The 18249-nt window shown below is 43.4% G+C and overlaps 1 protein-coding gene across 4 annotated transcripts in view; it reads right to left on the bottom strand.

Annotated features, from left to right (window-relative positions):
• Positions 1–10236: 10236 nt before the first annotated feature.
• Positions 10237–18249, bottom strand: part of N4BP2 (NEDD4 binding protein 2) — a 61771-nt gene continuing 53758 nt past the window's right edge. For all 4 annotated transcript variants that reach the window (XM_072863109.1, XM_072863108.1, XM_072863111.1 and 1 more), the window contains exons 17-19: positions 17872–18040; positions 15904–16027; positions 10237–15056 (exon numbers count right to left, since the gene is read on the bottom strand). In XM_072863109.1, the coding sequence (XP_072719210.1) occupies positions 15011–15056; positions 15904–16027; positions 17872–18040 (339 nt within the window). In that variant the 3' untranslated portion in view covers positions 10237–15010. The remainder of the gene's footprint in view (positions 15057–15903; positions 16028–17871; positions 18041–18249) is intronic.

Genomic DNA, 18249 nt, shown 5'->3' with positions numbered 1-18249 from the left:
TTCGGTGACTATGGGAGCAGATGTAAAACCTTGAAGATGGGGGAGGGGGGCAAAACCTCCAGGCTGCAGAAAGCTTTCTCTTTGCAGTCTGCTGCTCCTACAGCCGCCTCCTCTCTGCTACAGCGGCTAACGGCACAGCGGAGCCCAGCAGCTCCTATACGTGCTAGGAGAAAAGGAGCAGATCGACAACAGCCCGCCAGTGCTACATGCGATTCACATTCCAGTAGCATGAACAAGACATGGAATATTTTTATGCAAGCTGGAATATGGCCCTGCCTTCAAAAAAAAGAGAGTTTACATGTTTAGTTGACCTTGTGCAAAACCCAAGGCAGGCACTTTTGGGCTGCTTCGATCTTGGGTTTGTCTTAATTCAGTGAGGATTCCCCAGTAGCATTGGTTAAGATTGACCAGCACAAGGAGGCTGAGCAGGAGAAGGGATCACAGGCATGGAGACTCCCACCTTTCCCAGCACAACTTGAGCTAGTCAGACTCTCATCACTTCCAGCTTTCCTACTACAACACTGGAAGCAAAGCTCTGACAATAGTTTCAGGATTTCAAGTGCCAGGTCTATGGTCTATACTCCAGGAGCTGTGAGCACAAGAGGTTGTCCACTTTGGATGATCAGGCAATCAGACTGCAGGGAGGGCATTCCTGTCCCATACTCCTGAAGCAGCCCAAGAGCCCTGGCACAGCAGGAGAGCTGCCCCAGAGCTGAACGCGAGGGGCTCTGATGACCAGCGCAGTGGGCTGTCTGCTCCTCAGTCAGAGGCATGAGCAGTGGGTTCCCCAGCAGCCTCAAAACCGGCCCCAGAGGCAGAGAAATGGAAACCAAGTCCTTTTCAGAAAATATTTTGGGTTCAGTGAAGCCATTTCAGACCATCTCTAGCCATGAAGCAGTAGGAACAGGCTGCCTGATCCAGATCTAAAGCCATGCATTTTGTGTTCCTTGCAGGATGGAAACTCTCTGAAGACAGCTAACCAATTTGTCCACATTAACATTATGACAGTACAATGCATCCCAAGATAAAGTCATACCGCTTCCAAGAATGATTAGAAAACAACAGAATAAATTACAAGATAAAGCAAAGAGGAAACAAAAAGATAATTTATGTGTAGATGAAAGGCAGTTTGTGCCAAAAATATAAATAGCTGCTGAAAGAATATAACCTGTATAAACACGCTGTAAACCTGCTGATATGAAGCTTGCAGAACAGTACTGCACAGTTAGACTGGGGAATCAATTTGTTTCTTTTCCCTATGAAATGAAATTAATTCAATTAATTATCAACAGGGATGAAAGTAAGGAAGGCTGGCTCACAGAAGGCATTTTTGGAACACTGTCTTCTTAAAAGCTTCAATCTTCCTTTTAGTTTGAGACAAGATTTTGGATAAGGGGCTTCAGCGCATTATCAGTTTATGTGAGAACTTGTGTTACTTAATTTTCACATTAAACACCTATTCTTCTGGTTTTAACCGGGTTTGGGTTTCCCAATACCAGTGCATGCAATCAGGCAATAAGTTTCCATTGCGATCGTGATAAAGAAAATCAGACACCCAAACATTCTGAAATTTTTCCACCAGAACGCTGCGGCTTGTCAGAAGTAGAGAAATAAATACCATTCGCAAATTATATTGATATAAATGTATTCAGTGATCATCACCCATTTTAGGTCTGCTACAGATAGCAGCTGCTTAAAAATGCAACTATTCTTTTCTGTTTTGTGCTGCAGACTAATCCAGATGTGAGGCCATCTGGCTAAGCAGTTTGCATTTTGGATAAAGAGCGCATCCATCTGTAAAATACTTCATAAACAACTTTTGAATCAAGTGAGCTCAGCGAAAAACCAAGACTGTAGAATAAGAAACATGTTCTAACATGTTGATTTCCACCCATTTCCCTCCACTGTGCTTTCTGGAGCATCTTGACCCAATAACTTCCTAAAAATAGTTGAATGCCAGATTTATTTTTGCTTCTTCCATTCTTCTGGGGTTTTTTGAATAAAAAATTGGAGACCTTTCTTAGGGATGCACGTTTCATGCACTTGCTCCATGACTTCACTTCCTACTGACCTGGAACTCCACGAAGAGACCCTCAACTCCATGCTCTCTGCACAACACATAGGCAATTCCAAAGTTAGGTATAATATTGCAGCCTGACATGTTTCTCTTGATCCTTGCCCCTTTTTTTTTTTTTCTTTCTTACTGCAGTTTTTCTGCTCCTTTTCACCTCTTCATGCTGTGCAATGAAGGGGAACATCTGGCTGTGAGAGAATATTGTTAATACATGCAAAAATACGTTGCTTCTCCTTTTTTTTAAACTCAGTATGAGTCATTATCTGGGACTTTCAGAAACAAACATTTTGTTGTGGAAAATATTTATGGGGGTGGAGTGGAGGGTTGGAAATTATTTTTGCATTGAAAAGGAAGTTGACAGCAAAAAATAAAGTCTTAAACTTCAAGTAACTGAGGGTTTATGACCAATTATGTAAAATAACATTATCCAGGATTTTGTCATGTAAAGACATGGGCCATGGACAGTTTACAATGAAAAGTCACATTTGTTCTTAATTCACTGATTTCTGTCTCACTTGGAGAAACCAGCAGGCTGCTGATGTTAGGAAAGGGTTTGAGATCAAGGAAGGAAGCTCTTCCTGTCCCCCCTGCCCGATTTCCTTTTTGTTCTCAGATTCTCTTAGCTCTGATTTTGGTCTGCCTCAAATAGTATGGTATGTGCAATGCTCAGGAATTAAACCATGACATTCTTCATACCCATTGTATTTAGCCCTACAAGCCTTTCTTCTGTCCTAGATCGTCATTATATTACACAAAATAAAGCTAATTGTTGCTTATATCTAGGCACTGCATCAGAGATATAAACAACACACAAGAAGTGTGCTTATTTGGTTAAAAAAGAGTCTAATTTTTTTTTGTTAACATTTTCAAAGGGAGGCAGGAAAAATGTATGTGGTCAAGATGCCAGCTGTGAGTTGGGAAAACTGGGATGTGGCTATTGCTTTCCCTTGGGTTCCTGGGCAGTACAGAGGATATCAGGTAGGTTGCCCTGACCCATTTCAACCTGGGGGGGAAAGCACTCCCTTCCCAGGAACAGACACCTCAGAGAAAGGGAGGCTTCCTCGCAGCATGGCGGAGAGCATTGCTAAAGTCTCTGAAGTAGACCGGGCACAGCAACGTCTACAGCTTTACTCATTGTCAGAGAACTAAATCTGAAAGGGGAAATGAAAATGCGGTTTCACAAGCAGTTCCTACATGGATTTTGGACAAACTCTCATACTATTAATTACTTTGCCTGGATGAATTTAGGGTCTGGTTCCTCAGCAAGCTAACACTAAGACACCCTTGGTTTTGGTATTGCAGTGGCACAAACTGAAGCATGTGGTGAAAAAACAGAATCCAAAGCCTAGCGTGAGGCGGGTTCCTGATACATCATGCCGGGAGGACTAAAGGTCTTCAGAGGGTTAGTCAAAGCCCTCCAGCATACTGAGGCTGGAGCGTGCCTGACAGAGAAGCCTAAATGCAGGAGCATGCCTGAAATGCCACCCCCTCCCCGTGGACCCTCCTGCCTCCCTCCTGAGTTACAGAGCCAGTTCAACCCTCAACTCTTGAGCCCCTTCCCGAGGCATTGCCTCTTCCCTGAGACATGCCAAAGGAGCCGACACAGCTCTGGCACAGAGGGAGAGGCGTTGTGCTGCTAGCAGGGAGCCAGGGCCACAGCTGCAGGGCCCCACTGTTGTGGGCACGGGCTCCACACCAGCTAGGTACCACCTCCGGCCACCTCCTCTGCTGGTTGCCATCCTGCACCTGGCAGGGCCATGCGAGGGCTGTCAGGAGGCAGAGGGGCAGCGTGGGGCGGCCACAGCACGGGCACCACCAGCACAGGCACTGCCAGCGGGTAGAGCTGGCTAAGGAGTGTCTCCATCTGCCCTGCAAAAGCAGATCTGTCCCCCCTGTAACACGAAAATGGAGCTGCCTTCAGTGACAGCCTCGTCCTATGCTTCAGGTGGCCGCAGAGCAGCCCTCTAGCTACCCCTGGTCCAGCGGATTTGGCCCCAGGCCACACAGTTTCTGGGTGCAAACAGTGCTGAGATGGGCACAAGGCACTGAACGACTCAGACCTGGGCACACCTGAGGAGCACAGACCTCTCGAGCCCAAAACAGAGAACCCCAAGTTGTGCAAATGATGATGAAATTTGGGTTTGGCACTAACATTTGGGTGTGGGCATCTACATTTATCCAGCCTCTTTTCAAGACTGATACAGCTCTATTCCATATATTAAACCCATACGCTTGTGCAGCCAAGGCAGGCAGAGATTTCTTCACTTTCTGAGACCACAGCCTTCTGCAGTCTTAACCACAGAACTACTCTTTACTACTTTTACATCTTTTCCCCCAGTGTATGGGTTATTGATTAGCTGTTTCTCTGGGATATTCCTCTTGAGATTGCGTTGTCAGTGACATATGCGGTGTGACAAAACTAACATTTACACACCTTTTTTTTTTCTTGGTATCTGATAAGCAGAAACTGGTGTGCTAACTTCCTAGCACAATTCCTCCCATGACGCCAGTGCAGAACGGGCGGTCAGGACAATGTATGGGAAGTGCTTTCCTCCAGGGCAATATGAAAACCTACTTCCCCTTTCTTGAAAGGGAAGCGTGCTCAGGAACTGTGCTGAGGGTTACTTAACTCTCCCGTCTCTTGCTCTGAGACAGTCTAGCATAAAAGCAGTCACACCACTGAGAAGAAATCCAATCTTCTTCCCCAAAATCAGGTACTAATTCCCAAAATACCCATCTACCCTATTCAGGGAACAAGATTCATTCTGCATTTGCCCACTGTTGGTTTTTTTTGCTTTGTTTGCTGGGGCTCTTAGGAGGTATTTGCAGCCCCGAGGGGCACAGAGTGGCTGCGCAGCCCCGGAGCGGGCAGGGAGAGGGCAAAGTGGCCAGGCGGGCAGGCTGCCTGTGGTGGGGAGGCAGTGGCCAGGGCTGCGGGGCACGCAGAGGAGACCCGGGCAGGAGCCGGCAGGATGGGCAGGCCCCACTCGGCAGCCCCCGGGTCTGAGGGGCAGCCCGCTCCTGCTGGCAAACACTTCCACACACATAGCGTGCAAGCCCACATCTGCTTCTGTAAATTGTCTGACTTTTGCAATTTTCTCTCTCCCCAGGGACATTCACACTTCCTTTCCCCATCTGGTTTTAATGCAAAAATAATCCCCGTGGCTTTGCTGAAACCATGGAGGAGGCTCCAGTGGTTTTCTCTGCGAAATTGCACCCAACCTGAGGCTACTCCATGGCTTCAGGGCCAGGTCAGCTTCTTGCACTCACCTCCTGGCCTTGCCCAAGGGCCAGAGCAGCTGAGGTGCTCCCCAGCACTGCTGCCGGGGAGAAAACGCAGACGGAGGCCAGAAGCGCTGAGGAAATGCTGGTTCCTCCTTTCGTTCTGCCTAGGAGGGCGAAGAGCTGAGCTCTGTCACAGCAGGGAAGTGCCGGAGGAAGCAGCTTTTCCCACCAGCCCTGCTGCGAGGCGGCCCCAGGCCGGGCCCTGCGGCCCCCCTACCCCGGGGCTCCCCCTTCCCTGCCTGCCCAGCAGTTCCCCCAGTGCCGCAGCGGCCCCACCACGCCCCAGGAAACCGCAGCTCAGGGCAGCTCAGCTCCCGGGCCGGGGGAGCCGCCAGCAACGGTAACGCCGAGGACACAGCTCCACCGGGCACCCACCTGCGGCGAGTGGGACTAGGTGCTGCTCTCTGCCTTCTCCCCGGCTCCTGCCCTGGCCCCGCTCCTCTTGTGCACCTTCCCGCCCTGCAGCGCTGCCCTGCCTCGTTATTTCTGCAATCTGAACATTATTCTTGTCAGGAAAAGAAATGTCAGCACAAACTAGGCCTCTTGCCCCAGCAAAGTCAAAAGACATTGGAGTTCCCCTGGGAAAATCAGCAAGATGAAGGGGGCAGCTGTGTTTATTTTGAATGTGCTTTTCCCACTTCCTCCTGTTTTGAAGAAGGAGATGGGGATAGTCATACGGTGCAGTTTCAGGCTCCCCACTTCGCCAGCCAGCTTCTCATTTCTACTCTATGAACCTGGAGACGTTTCCCGAGAGGAAGGCTCAGACCAGGAGCCTGACGTAGGTGCCCTGAATTGCTCCCAAAGCACTCTCTGGGGGAAGCCCCCCTGCCAGCCAGGGTGCATCATCCCTCCAGGGATGTTCTGTTCTCTCCGCAGTATATCAGGATAGCCACTTTACAGGGCTATCTTGATAAATGCCGAAAAGCTGAAGCTCCCAGTCACCCATGGCTCGCCTATATGGCACCGCACAGACAGTAAAAGGGGATAACCTGGAAAGGCAAGAAGGCCACACAGGTGATGAAGACTACTTTTACCCTTAGAGGTGGGAATCTGAGGCAATGCCTTGTGAGTTAGCCGACGCAGAGCAAACACCATTATGCAGAGCTCCCACAGCCCGACCTGACAGGACTACCATTCCTCCATTTACAGACCAAATTTATTAAATCTGTGGCACAGGCAGAGGATTTCCATTGCTTGCTCCCCTGTCCAGTGTGTACGACCAGCCATGGAGGAGGCTCCTGTTTCTCAAGATAACACAAAAATAATAATGATCCATACAGTTGCTTACCAAGCTTGTAGAAAGAGCAATTGTCATAGCAGCACTACCACACTGAAGTGACCTACTCCCAAAGAAAGTTGCAGATATCACATCCTGATCGCACTGAGGAAGTGCATCAGCATTTAGTATTTTTACTATTATTTTAGCGCTCCCCAAGTCATGTAAGATGTCTCCTGAGCCATATGAAAAAAGTTCCCTACTCACAAGGAATACACACATCTAGTTTTAGACTCAATGCCATGACAGAGAACAAAAAACAGCTTAGGACAATAGGGAGGAAAGCAAGATGGTGGCTTTTATCCTGTGCTTCCCTTCAGTCCTTTCTGTTTTCGCCACTTGAGTTAAAGATCGCATAGCCTGACGGCACAAGGGTCTCAGGCCATGGGGACCTCTGGTGGCACTGGGGGTACATGGCTGCCTTTTTCAAACCCTGAAGTGGCAGGGATTGCCTAAATGTTCGTCGTGGAATGGATGCCAAAAGCCCCATTTGCTTGCCAAAAAGCTACCAAAACTGCAAGTCCTCCCCCACCCCACCGCCAAAGCCTGCAACACGGTTTTTGTCTCAGTCAAGACAAAGATCTGTAGCATTCTTAAAATATGAAAGCTACATAAATAAAGCTAAAAGAAAACCCAAAACCTGAACACGGTACAAAACAAGTCGCTCACAGGATGTTGAGCCCTATCTACTACATTTAGTTCAGCAAGACCTCCGAATGGTGCATCCCATCGACAGTCTGCTTTGAGATGCTGGTTTGGATACCCCAGCACTGCTTTGCTGGAGCTGAGGGAAACGGGCTGCCCCAGCAGTAGTGCCCCATCCGTGCGTGGTACCTCACTGCTTGGTCCTGCAGCGCCTCAAGGTCTCCCGGACACCTCTGCACTGCCCACCTGCCAGACCACACCTTTCCCTATCAGCTTTTGAAGATCCCTTCTAGCACTTGCCATCCTCTCAATTCACTGGCATGCCCCTACTCCGTGCCACCATCCATCCTCCGGCATAAAGCCCCTCATGCTATAACAGGCCTCTCTTCTTCATCACAGCAGTCTTTTGGTACTGGCTGATCTCTGGATCCAGTAGCCAACCTTCTCCACAGCTCTTTCAGGGCCTGTGCCTGCACCTGGCTACATGCCCCCTCAGACGTGGCCCCATCCACATGCCTCCACAGATCTTCCCCAAAAGATTCTTACAGCTTACAGGGTATCTGTGTGCCCCATAGTTTCCTTCACCATCTCCCTGATGTATTTTCCATTGAGGTGTGGGAGAGAAAGGCTGCAGACCTGATTCAGCGTCCCAAGGGCTCTCCAGCACTCAGGGACACAGGGCAGACCAGCCCACGGGGTGGTAAAGACTCCTGGATCTAGCAGAAGTGTGGGGAGGGGAAAGGGGCACCATGAGTTTGATAAGGAAGGGCCTTCCTTACCAAGAGACAGCTGCTAAATGCCACGCTAAAAGCCAAAGCTCCTAACTGTCATTCAGGACAAACACAGGCCCTGTTTATGGGAAAAGCTCTCAGCTAATCCTCAAAAGACAGCACCTCCCAGCTTCATGCCATGTAGAAACCACTCAGGCTATAGGAAAAAGGGAACTTTATCTCCTGACCTATCCCGCACAATTAATGATGGCAACTAATGAGAAGCCATTGCTAGCCAAGCCCAGCCAGGCCCCGTGATGCAGAAAGTCAAGGAACATCAAGAGGATCCTTCCCCACGAGGGTTTTCAAGAAGACGCTGCCACCAGCAACACCCACAGTGGCACAAGACTTCACCGAGCAGCACAATGTCTTTGTGTCAGCTTCTGAACAGACTGATTTGTCCAAGCATCCAGACAACTAACCTACAAAAAACCAACAAAGGGTAGCTAAGGGAGAAACCCCAACATTATCATCTTCAAATCTTGAGTGCAAAATGAACTTGTCTTGCCCATCTTTAGCACAGAGCAGCAAGTATGTTTTGAAAACAAATTCTACCCCACCCATCTGTAAAGAAGAAAAAACAGTCACCAAAACAATACGCCGAATACAGTATTTTCCCTCTGAGGAAGAAAAGAACAGCACGTGATTTGTAATAACATCCTTTAGTGCATGTGATACAGAGAAACAAGAGCTCTGGTAAGGACACAGTAAAAGCTGCTGCCACCATCACTCTATGCCATTGGCAAGGGCACCACCTATTGTCGAGCTACCCAGTGCATTCCACTAGCAGACAAAACCTTTAATTGTACTTTAATGATTTGGGCTGAAAATTTCTGTTGCCTCAAGCAGTATTTTTATTTTACCACACTTCAGTTTTCAGCCTCAAAGTTCAAATCATTTCCATAAGTAAGGACAGACTAAAATATTCCACTTCTCATATTTAAACAGGGGAGAAGGACTCTCAGAAACCCCCCAGAGTGCTGTCGAGAAGAAAACTCCCAGCTGCAAGCAGAGAGGAGCTCAGAGCTAGCCCAGCACACAGAGGAAATACGGGCATGAACTGAAACAGAAGCTGGTGAATCAGGATGGACTGTTTTAGCAAGGGTAGGAGTCAAGCTGTCTCTCCACGTTGAACTGCTGTCCTGCCTCCAAAGAGAAGGCAAGTCTAGTAGCAGTACCTCCACTTTAAAACACAGTTTGAGAGACTAATCCCCAAGCTGGACCTTGCGCCACACTGCCAGAGCAGGGAGTCCTGTAAGTAAGGAGCACACACGCAACCAGACACTCACTGATTCTGTGGTCTAGTAGCTGTGGCTGAGAATCAGCCATGTCAGATCTAAGCCAGCCATCTGCCAAGCTTTCATGTGTTCCCAAAACCTGTTTTCCCTGCTCTCTTGAACAGCTTATTAGTTAGGGCTTTGCTGTGCAAGTGCACAAACCTGGCTTGTTTCTGCAGTCTACCCAAGCTACAAGGCCATGAAGTCATAGGAATGACTCTGCAGGAGTTCGCTCGGGTCGAAGCCAGTTGTCGTCAACCTGAGCTAATAAAATAGGCTGGACTCTAGCCAGCACTTTGCTCTCAGGTGTCTTTCCACACTTCCAGAAACATGACACAGGAATATCTGCACTCAGTCTGCACAGAGCAGGCTGGGAAAAGCCAGGCTTACTAGCTCTGAATCCACAATGATACAGCAATTGTGCTTCCTCAGGATCCAACCTGTCACTGCCTCTGACCTAAGGGGTCTTGCTAAATGAGATCTATCCAGAACACTTCCATCCCCCAAACTCTCATCTTTACAGTGGTCATACCTGCCCCTCCCCTTGACATACACCACGGCCCTCATTCTCCCACAAAATAAGCTAGGCCTGAACAGCATTTCTTCAGCTACTCAGGCCAAAAAAAATCTGAAACCATGATCTTCATTTTCAGTAATGTGAGCATTCAGCTCCCACTCGCAACACTTAAAATCAGGCCACAAATCTGTTCCTTTTTACGCCTGCAGATGGTTGCTTCATCTCCCTACAGATGGTATCCTGAAGTCAAGGCAAGTGGCTTTCATGCAGAACTCCAAGACTACTATTTGACAAAATTTGATACAAGCTGAAATGTAGTCTTCCAAAGAAAGACAGAAGGCTATACTTGTGGCAAAAATCCTTTATTAAACTAGATTTTGTAAATTCCTTTTCACATTAGAAATTCTAAATGCAAATTACAAAATTGTATTTCAGTAAAAAATGAAAGTTATAGTTAACAGCAAAATTACAACTTTATACAAATAAAAAACCAATTTTTTATTTTAATTTTAAAATAGACATTGATACCTTCCAATGTACTGGTCCTAACAGCTTTTACACCTGGTAGCTGCAATACTAGGTCTTTTCACATGCATATTCACATATAAGCCATTTAATCCTCTGCACAGTTTATTGAGCTGAAATAGCATGAACAGTTGGGCTTTGGTTTGGTTTTGTATGTTTGGGGTTTTTTTAAGAGAGCATGATACTTGGGAATTGTGGTAAGTCAATGAACTCTTGTTTGTTACAGTGTTCATACTCTCAGCTCTGCAAAGAGGGCAATATTATTCTGGAAATGTGAATTGCATTTGAAGACATAAGCATCAGTAATGTAAAGTCTATGTATAATTTCTCATATTACATTTATGATGATCCTTCTTTGCCATTACCAACAATGAAATTATTCTCGTCTACCCACCATATTTTGTGGCAAGATTAAATAACAAATTGGTTACATTTCACCTCCTCAAGTAAAACCTTCTAGAATACATGTTCTGCTAAGCATGTAAAGATCTTTCCTGACATTGTACATATTCACAACAGTGATGTTCCGGATGTTCTAGTTCTAGTGATGTTCTAGGTTATGACTAGAGCATCTGGACATTGTTTAAATGGGGATTCCCAAGTCACAATGGCTTCTAACAGCCACAAAAAATGCCAGTTAAACTTTGCCTGAGGTGTCCTTCAGTAGGCCTATAAAAACATTAAGTTTAAAGAGAATTGTACCACATACTATTAAAAGCAAAAGCCAAAGTCAGTAAAGTGTTATCAAGGTATCTTGAAATATTTTTTAAAAAAATCACTTTTGCCCTACTACTTTCACAATCAACTGAAATATATTTTTAAACACTCACATTACTTAGGAGAACAACTTTCTTCATTGCATCTCTGGGTCTTTTTTTTCCTTTACTGTAAGATTACTCATCAATGCTAGCACAAGCATTAAATTTTGTATTAAAAAAAAGAATTTTCCTAAATTAAAAATTGGGATAAATGTTAAAATGTTTTGTAAAAAAGAAACCAAAAGTTACATATTAAAGACTACCAGTCATCACAACCACATGCTGTTGAAGAATAGAATAAAAAGTGGTACACAAAATAGGTATTTTAACAGTCGCACATTATTACAGAGTGCTGGTGGCAATACTGCTAAGTGCTACTTTAATCAAAAGTATAAGATGGTACAGAATTTACACAATACCTCAGGATTCTCACTGATGTAACTGCAAAAGACATCAGAAAAGCTGGAAGTTCTAAAATGTAACCTACTTTGAAATACCATTTTGAAACAATTATATTTTATATAATTCATCCCACTATACATTACCAAAACAGTCCAAGAAATACAAGAAGTCCAGTGTTTTTTTTCTGGACAGTTTGGCAAGTAGCTGAAGGCATGGAGATCCTTACTAATAAAAGTCTACTTTCTTCTCTCTGTGCACTGATCTGCTCCATTCTGTATCCAGCTCAGCACAGCTTCTAAGCACATGCTTAAGCTCCTACAGCTAAGCTCATCATATTTTCTCTGAGTTGGAACTGCAATGCCTCACCCCGAGCTGCTGAAGCTGATGGAGGCTCTGTCACTAATTTCAGTAAAGGCAAGACTGGTTCTACGCATGTTATGATTTTAAACCATTGTCTTCCATCGAAGTTCAGCCTGTGATCAAACAATTTATACTAGGCGAATGATCAACCTATAACCAGATGGGGTATTCGGAGTACCTTAGTCAACCTCAACCTGTACTCAAAGGGGCAAGGGAGGGGGGAGAAGCGGGGGGGAGAGAGAGAAGTACTCCAAATTGCTCTTAAGCTATGTACTCCTCTGCTGACTTTGACAGACTGGAGAAAACAAACTCCCCTAGTATGGGGTGGAGCTGAGGTTTTGCCCTGAACATTTTTTATGCATTTATCCAAATAGGTCCAAGAGACAAAAGAATAATATGGAAGGACATTGAAAATCAGTGGGAACAGCTTATTTTCTGAAGAGTCCTAGCCCTCTTCCAGAGACTGTTTATGCAATTTTTAGCCTTTAATCTCTTTTGTCCCCTTGATCTTGCATTTTTAGCTTGCAGTGGTGATTTTGAAAGAGGCTCAGGAAGCAGCGATTTCAAGAATACTCCTGAGCACACTGGTTAGAGCACTTTCTGGGGAAGTGAGAGTCAAGCACAACTGTCGTCCCCTTGCTAGGCCAGAAGAAGGTAAAAAGCTATGTTTCTCATCTCCAGGGTAAACTTGTCAACGACTAGATTATGATGAACAGATGGGCAAGACAACAACTTTTTCTGCTCATCTTCTGAACTGAAATCTAAGCTGTCTTTGTCCATGTTGGAATGGTGTGAACAAGCTGAGTGAATCAGGCCCCCTCCCAAAACAACCAGACGTGTTGGCACTTCCCTGTTTACAAGCACATCGCTGTAGGGCTCGGACACCCAACAGCTCAACACGCAACACTTCTGAGCATACACTGGGACCTTTGCTGGGCAACTCAGCCATCCGGGCTAATCAACTGGGACTACGCTTTAAAGAGCTGCCCCTTCATTTGTTATAAACTGTAGCACTAAGGAAAACCTGTTCAGGAGCAGAAGGAAGTTCCTTAGTCCAAAAAAAGATCCTAGCTCCACTGAGGCAATTCTAGCATCTGCAACCCTGGACAGCTGATAGTCTGAACTGCTGTCTCGAGTCCAAGTGCCTAAATGACATCTCAGTCCCTTTTAGGCACTGTCACAGAGGACGGAGCATGGGCTTCACCACACAGGGCATGGTGCGGTGGCAGAAACAGCTCTGCTAGTGCTGTTTGGGGAGCACAGATCTTTTGTATTTCACCCACTGGTTACCAGAGCAGCCCAGAGAAAGAAAAAGAGAAGGGACACAATTCAGGTGAACTAAGTACCCACAAAAATATAAAACTTATTGTGACAGTCTATTATTCCAGTAAGAGTCCTTTTGATTAAATATTATTCAAGCTATTCTTCCACTTGAAATCACCATGAAAAGATTATTGCATCTGTTGAAGCATAACAAACTCATTTTTAAGTCTACCATACATTGCATTCACTGTGTATATATTACACTAAATATGGATATTCAGGAAACATCATGTCTTTCAGTTTGTCAGCAACTTATGCAGACACATTTTCAAGTGAAATCTATTTCTGTGCACAGCTTTTCTCACAGAAGTTCCTTGCTTATTACTACCCATGCACATAAATGGCAGAACTTGCACACACACATGTATTCACACACAAATTCTATGTGCATGTAGTTCCTGGATAAAATTTACTGCAAAAGTGGTTTAAAATGAAAAAACCCTCCCATTAATCCTTAACCTATTAATATTATCCCTAATACAAAACTCATACCTGTTCTGAAAAAGCCTTACAACAAAAATTAAATGGTTTATACTAAAAAACTCGTATGCCTTTCAAGAGGCAAAGATGTAATTAAAAGTAGTAATGCATTCTAGAAGACATTTCTATTTAAAAAACGTTCTGATTGCTTACTGGAAACACTTGCCAAAGTACAGATGTTTCTATTTAATTTGGGGGGTTTTTGTTTGGGGCTTTTTTTGTTGTTGTTTTGGTTTTGGGTTTTTACACAGGTATTGCTAGATGCTGATGCAACACCACCAACACAGAATAACTTTTGTACTCCCAGACTTTCCAGTTAGGCAATTACTACTGTAGTATTAGCATTCACTTTTATGTTAAAAATACATTTAAAATGTCTCACAGACAATCATATTTTCTACAAGGAAATCACCAGATTTAATACATACAGTATGAAGACACGTCACTATTAGACACCTGTAAAGTGAAACAGTACTCAATTTGCTCCATTTAAGAAGCCATAAAGGAAGAAACACTTTTAATCCAGTAGATGCTGAAAAAAGTAAGGGCATTTCCTGCAAAATTACAGTATTAGCTATGTGTAAGCAGACATTGAACTACAGCATTGTATTTTTCCCTTTAATAGATCACAGTAAGTCTGCAAAATTACCAAATGCACAGCTGGTCTTAATGCACCGTCCTTTATATGCAACTTCCATCAATACCGGAGGAAGTTTAGAATGGAATAAGGACAATAGAACTGGTCAACCCATCACAAAATAACCACTAAAAAGACATCAGACTTTTGAAGAAACCTGGAAATATTTAGCAGTCAGCTGTAACTGGATTTGAAATATCAGTAGCTGCCAAGTTCCCACCTCCCCTGTGCTCTTCTGAAGGGTTTAGCACAAAGTTCTGAATCACAAAATGACTTTGTACAAGATACTATGTTTTAAAAGCACAGAATCCACAGCAATTAAAATGTGTGATGGTCAAAAGACATAGACTGGGTATGCTGAGAAGACAGTTATATTTTAAAAATGTACCTTAACTTCCCTTTAAAACATCATATACTGCTCAGCAGAATTCTTAATCTGCCTTTCTGAGACTTCAAATCCTGTAAGTGTCGTCTTTTTGCAGGTTCAAAAAAGGATCCATTCCTCACAAAAATTTTCTTGAAAACATACTGACAAAATTACTTGCTGTAAATTGAGACCACTTCTAATAAAATATCGTCCTTTAAAACAGATTACAAAATACTATTGCAGTTGTTCAAAAAGTTTTTAGCTGTCATCTGACACCTCAATTTCTATATTCCTCTTCTCTTCTTGACAATCCTTCAATTCAGCATGACTTTCAGGCAGCCTGGTTTTATTTCTGTGAACCTGTGAAACGAGAAAAGATGAAGCTTCAACATGAAAGCTATGTGCAATGCCATCTCCTTCAGCCCTCATCAAACATATGGAAAGTGATAAGGTTCTCAGTCAAGTATGTGTGCATGTGAGAGTCCAGAAATCAGCATCATGTCCTCTGGATGTGACAGTGAAGGAGGATTTTACAGGGTCTGGAAAGGTGAAGAGCTGGAAACAGCAGGAACTAAGAGGAAGAGGGTTTTTTTTTTAAAAAAAAAGCAGCCTGCCCAGTATTCTTGGTTATATTCATTCTGCTCCTCTTTCCTGCTCCCCTTTCATTCCCTCTTCTTTCAAAACAGATTTTCTCCTTTGTCTTCTGTAGAAAGTAAGAAGGAAATGGGAAGGGAAGTCTTTGCTATTTCTGAGTCCCACTTTCACAGTCACCGTCATACACTCCTGTAGAGAAAAAGCAGCAAACACACTGATGCCAGCCCAGACTTCCTAAATTGCTGTCCCAGATAAGAAGCTGAGAGCTAAAGCAGGTATTGGAGACCAATAAAAAGCAGGATTAACAACTTTTCACAGTAAAGCTAGCAACCTTGAATGGAAACATGTAATTAAACTATGTTAGACAAATTTCATTTATAGTGTTTTAATCTATCTCAGAGGAAAGGATCTAACATTTAATAAGTGCCCCGTATAAAATGGTTTTGTGTCACACAATTGGATTTATGAAACAGCAGACCTACTTTAATCTGAAAGAGCAGACCTGCCTTAATCTGTTTAGTAGTTTAACAGTATTCTAAAGCTAACTTCAATTTTCAGTTAGTTAAATGTGGGTTAAGAAAAAAATGTATCAGTAACAAAAATCTAAACTCACCTGAAGTTGTGGCTTGTGAGGTATCTGATAGCTGCTGGTCTGATGCGAGCAACTCCTCCCTGACTATGGCTTCCTCTTCCCGTGATAACAGAGAGATACGGTTTACCACCACTCTGGTGGTACTCTGTAACAGCAGGGATTGTAACGGTTAAAACTTTCTCTCAGTAGAGAATTGGCATTCAGTATAACCTCGCCATCCATTCTTCTGAAAACTCTCACTAGTGATTTAGAACTTTGCTTTCCCATGCTGGCTATGCATCTTTTACATAAACATAGCCATTTTTCCCCTCTTCTGAAAAAGATATTCTGAAAAAATATAGTCAAGCTTTTTAAACCTAGATTGCTTACAATATGCATGTTGTGATCATCACAAAATCCTTCTCATTTCATAGCAGCTTTACTGTTTCTATATCTAATCTTCACTTAGAATTTACATCCTGTGATGTAAATTAAAATTGCAAAATTAAAAGACGTGGGTGTAATTTAGTTACTTTTTAAGTGACACTTCTCTCTATTGTTTCACGTTTTATCTTAAATTAACATGAATAAAGAAATAACATTTTATTGGGTAAAGAAAGGAAGAAGAAGGAAAATATAAATCTACACAGTTTTTGACATTTAAGTCACGCTTATTTGGACTAACTTCTGCTACACTGGAGTACATGAATCAACAGATCAACACATCATATGAGCTTTATTAGGGCATCTAGCCCTGATGACAAAAGAAATTGCTCTTCTCCCAGAGATCACAGCAACCTAAATTGATGAAGAGTTTGAAAAAGAGGAAAAAAATACAAATTAAACTGGATTCTCACAAGAAGCCAAGATTTGCCAGTTTGGATTATCAGTTCACATTACATCTTTCCTCAACGACCCTCTCTCTCTCTCTGTTGCTTAACTTTATATTATGGGTTTTATATTAGTTTACTGTTAATTCTGCCAGCAGTAAGTGGCAGGTATTGATCCCTTTAGCATGTATGCACACTGAAATGAACTTTTTTTTAGATTTAGGTTAATGGACTGAACAGAGAGCTCCTACCATCATTCCAGGACTCCTGATGTAAGTGCAGCTCAGGAAATTTAGCTCTAAAAAGCATTATGTTACAGCTTAAAGTATACAAATGTCATTTTAGGAATAGCAGAAGATAATGCAATTTAATTATCTTTGATGTATATTGAAAGAAAAGGATTATCTAAGGCCCCACTGAACACTTTTGTTTCTACTGGGTGGAGTAGCTGTTTCAAAAAATTAGGTTTGTGCAGTGGTACCTTGCGTAAGAAATATTTCTTAGAAAAGCATTCCCAGTGTGCTTAAATTTATAGGGTAAACTAACAATGCGGAAAATGTATCTTTTTACAGCAAGAACACTCATGAAGTACTTGAACACTCTATTGGGAGAAAAATCAAGCCCTCAAGCAAAACTGTGCAAAACGACATTTATGGAAGCAGCAGTATTCTGATCTCAAGAGATCCTGCTGACAAATAGATATGGAAGTTACTGAAAGATAGCTCAAATCACACACTTTCATGTAAAAGTTGAAGACAATATAATCACTGTGGTTAGTATTACAACATAATGATTTTTCTTTAAAAAAGCAACATAGTTCTGACAAAGCAATGCAAAGATGACACAAATGTTTGCATTACCACCTCTGTTAAAAATGCCAGGAAGGATAGATCAAGTCTTCAATGAAAAAAGAAAAGTAAAGGATAAAACAGAAGGAAAAGGAAGATTGGGGGGGGGGGGGGGGGGGGGGGGCAAGACAGAGAGCAAAAAGAATCCTTGCCATGTCAAAGAAAAACAATTCCATGGGCGAACTCTGAAAATAAAACAACACAAAAGCCAGTTGTTTTTACATGTTATTAAATTACATACATTGCCTCTGATATTGCCATATATCGTTTTTTCTTAGTAGAAAATGAGGAGAATAACTTTTAGGGGACAGGAATTACTAGCTTATTCCTACCTTCACTTTTTTCCTGCAGCACTCTGGACAACTGATTCACAGCTTCATCCACATGGAGACCATGCAGATCCAACACATTCATAGGCAGCAAGGAAGTATTTACTTTCTCAAAGATTTGCACAGCAGCAGCATGGTTGGCTTCTTTCATCTTCTGCTCATGAAGGCGACCCTTTATTCATAAGCACAGCAACTATTACACGCCGAGACATAATCTAAGCTCCACACTGGTCGTTGAGTTCAAAATGACAGCACTGGCAGGGTGCTTTTAGCTCACAGTTTGAAGCAGTAAAATTTATAATCGCAACAGAACTTCTGGAAGAGGCTCAGCAAGATCTACTCACAAGGAGATTTCATGAAATCTGTTCTTAAGCAACTACT

The sequence above is a fragment of the Ciconia boyciana genome, chromosome 5, assembly GCF_034638445.1.
Source record: "Ciconia boyciana chromosome 5, ASM3463844v1, whole genome shotgun sequence".
Classification (NCBI taxonomy): Eukaryota; Metazoa; Chordata; class Aves; order Ciconiiformes; family Ciconiidae; genus Ciconia; species Ciconia boyciana.
Note: the sequence above shows the minus strand (reverse complement) of the source record. Positions and strands in the feature narration are given on the sequence as shown.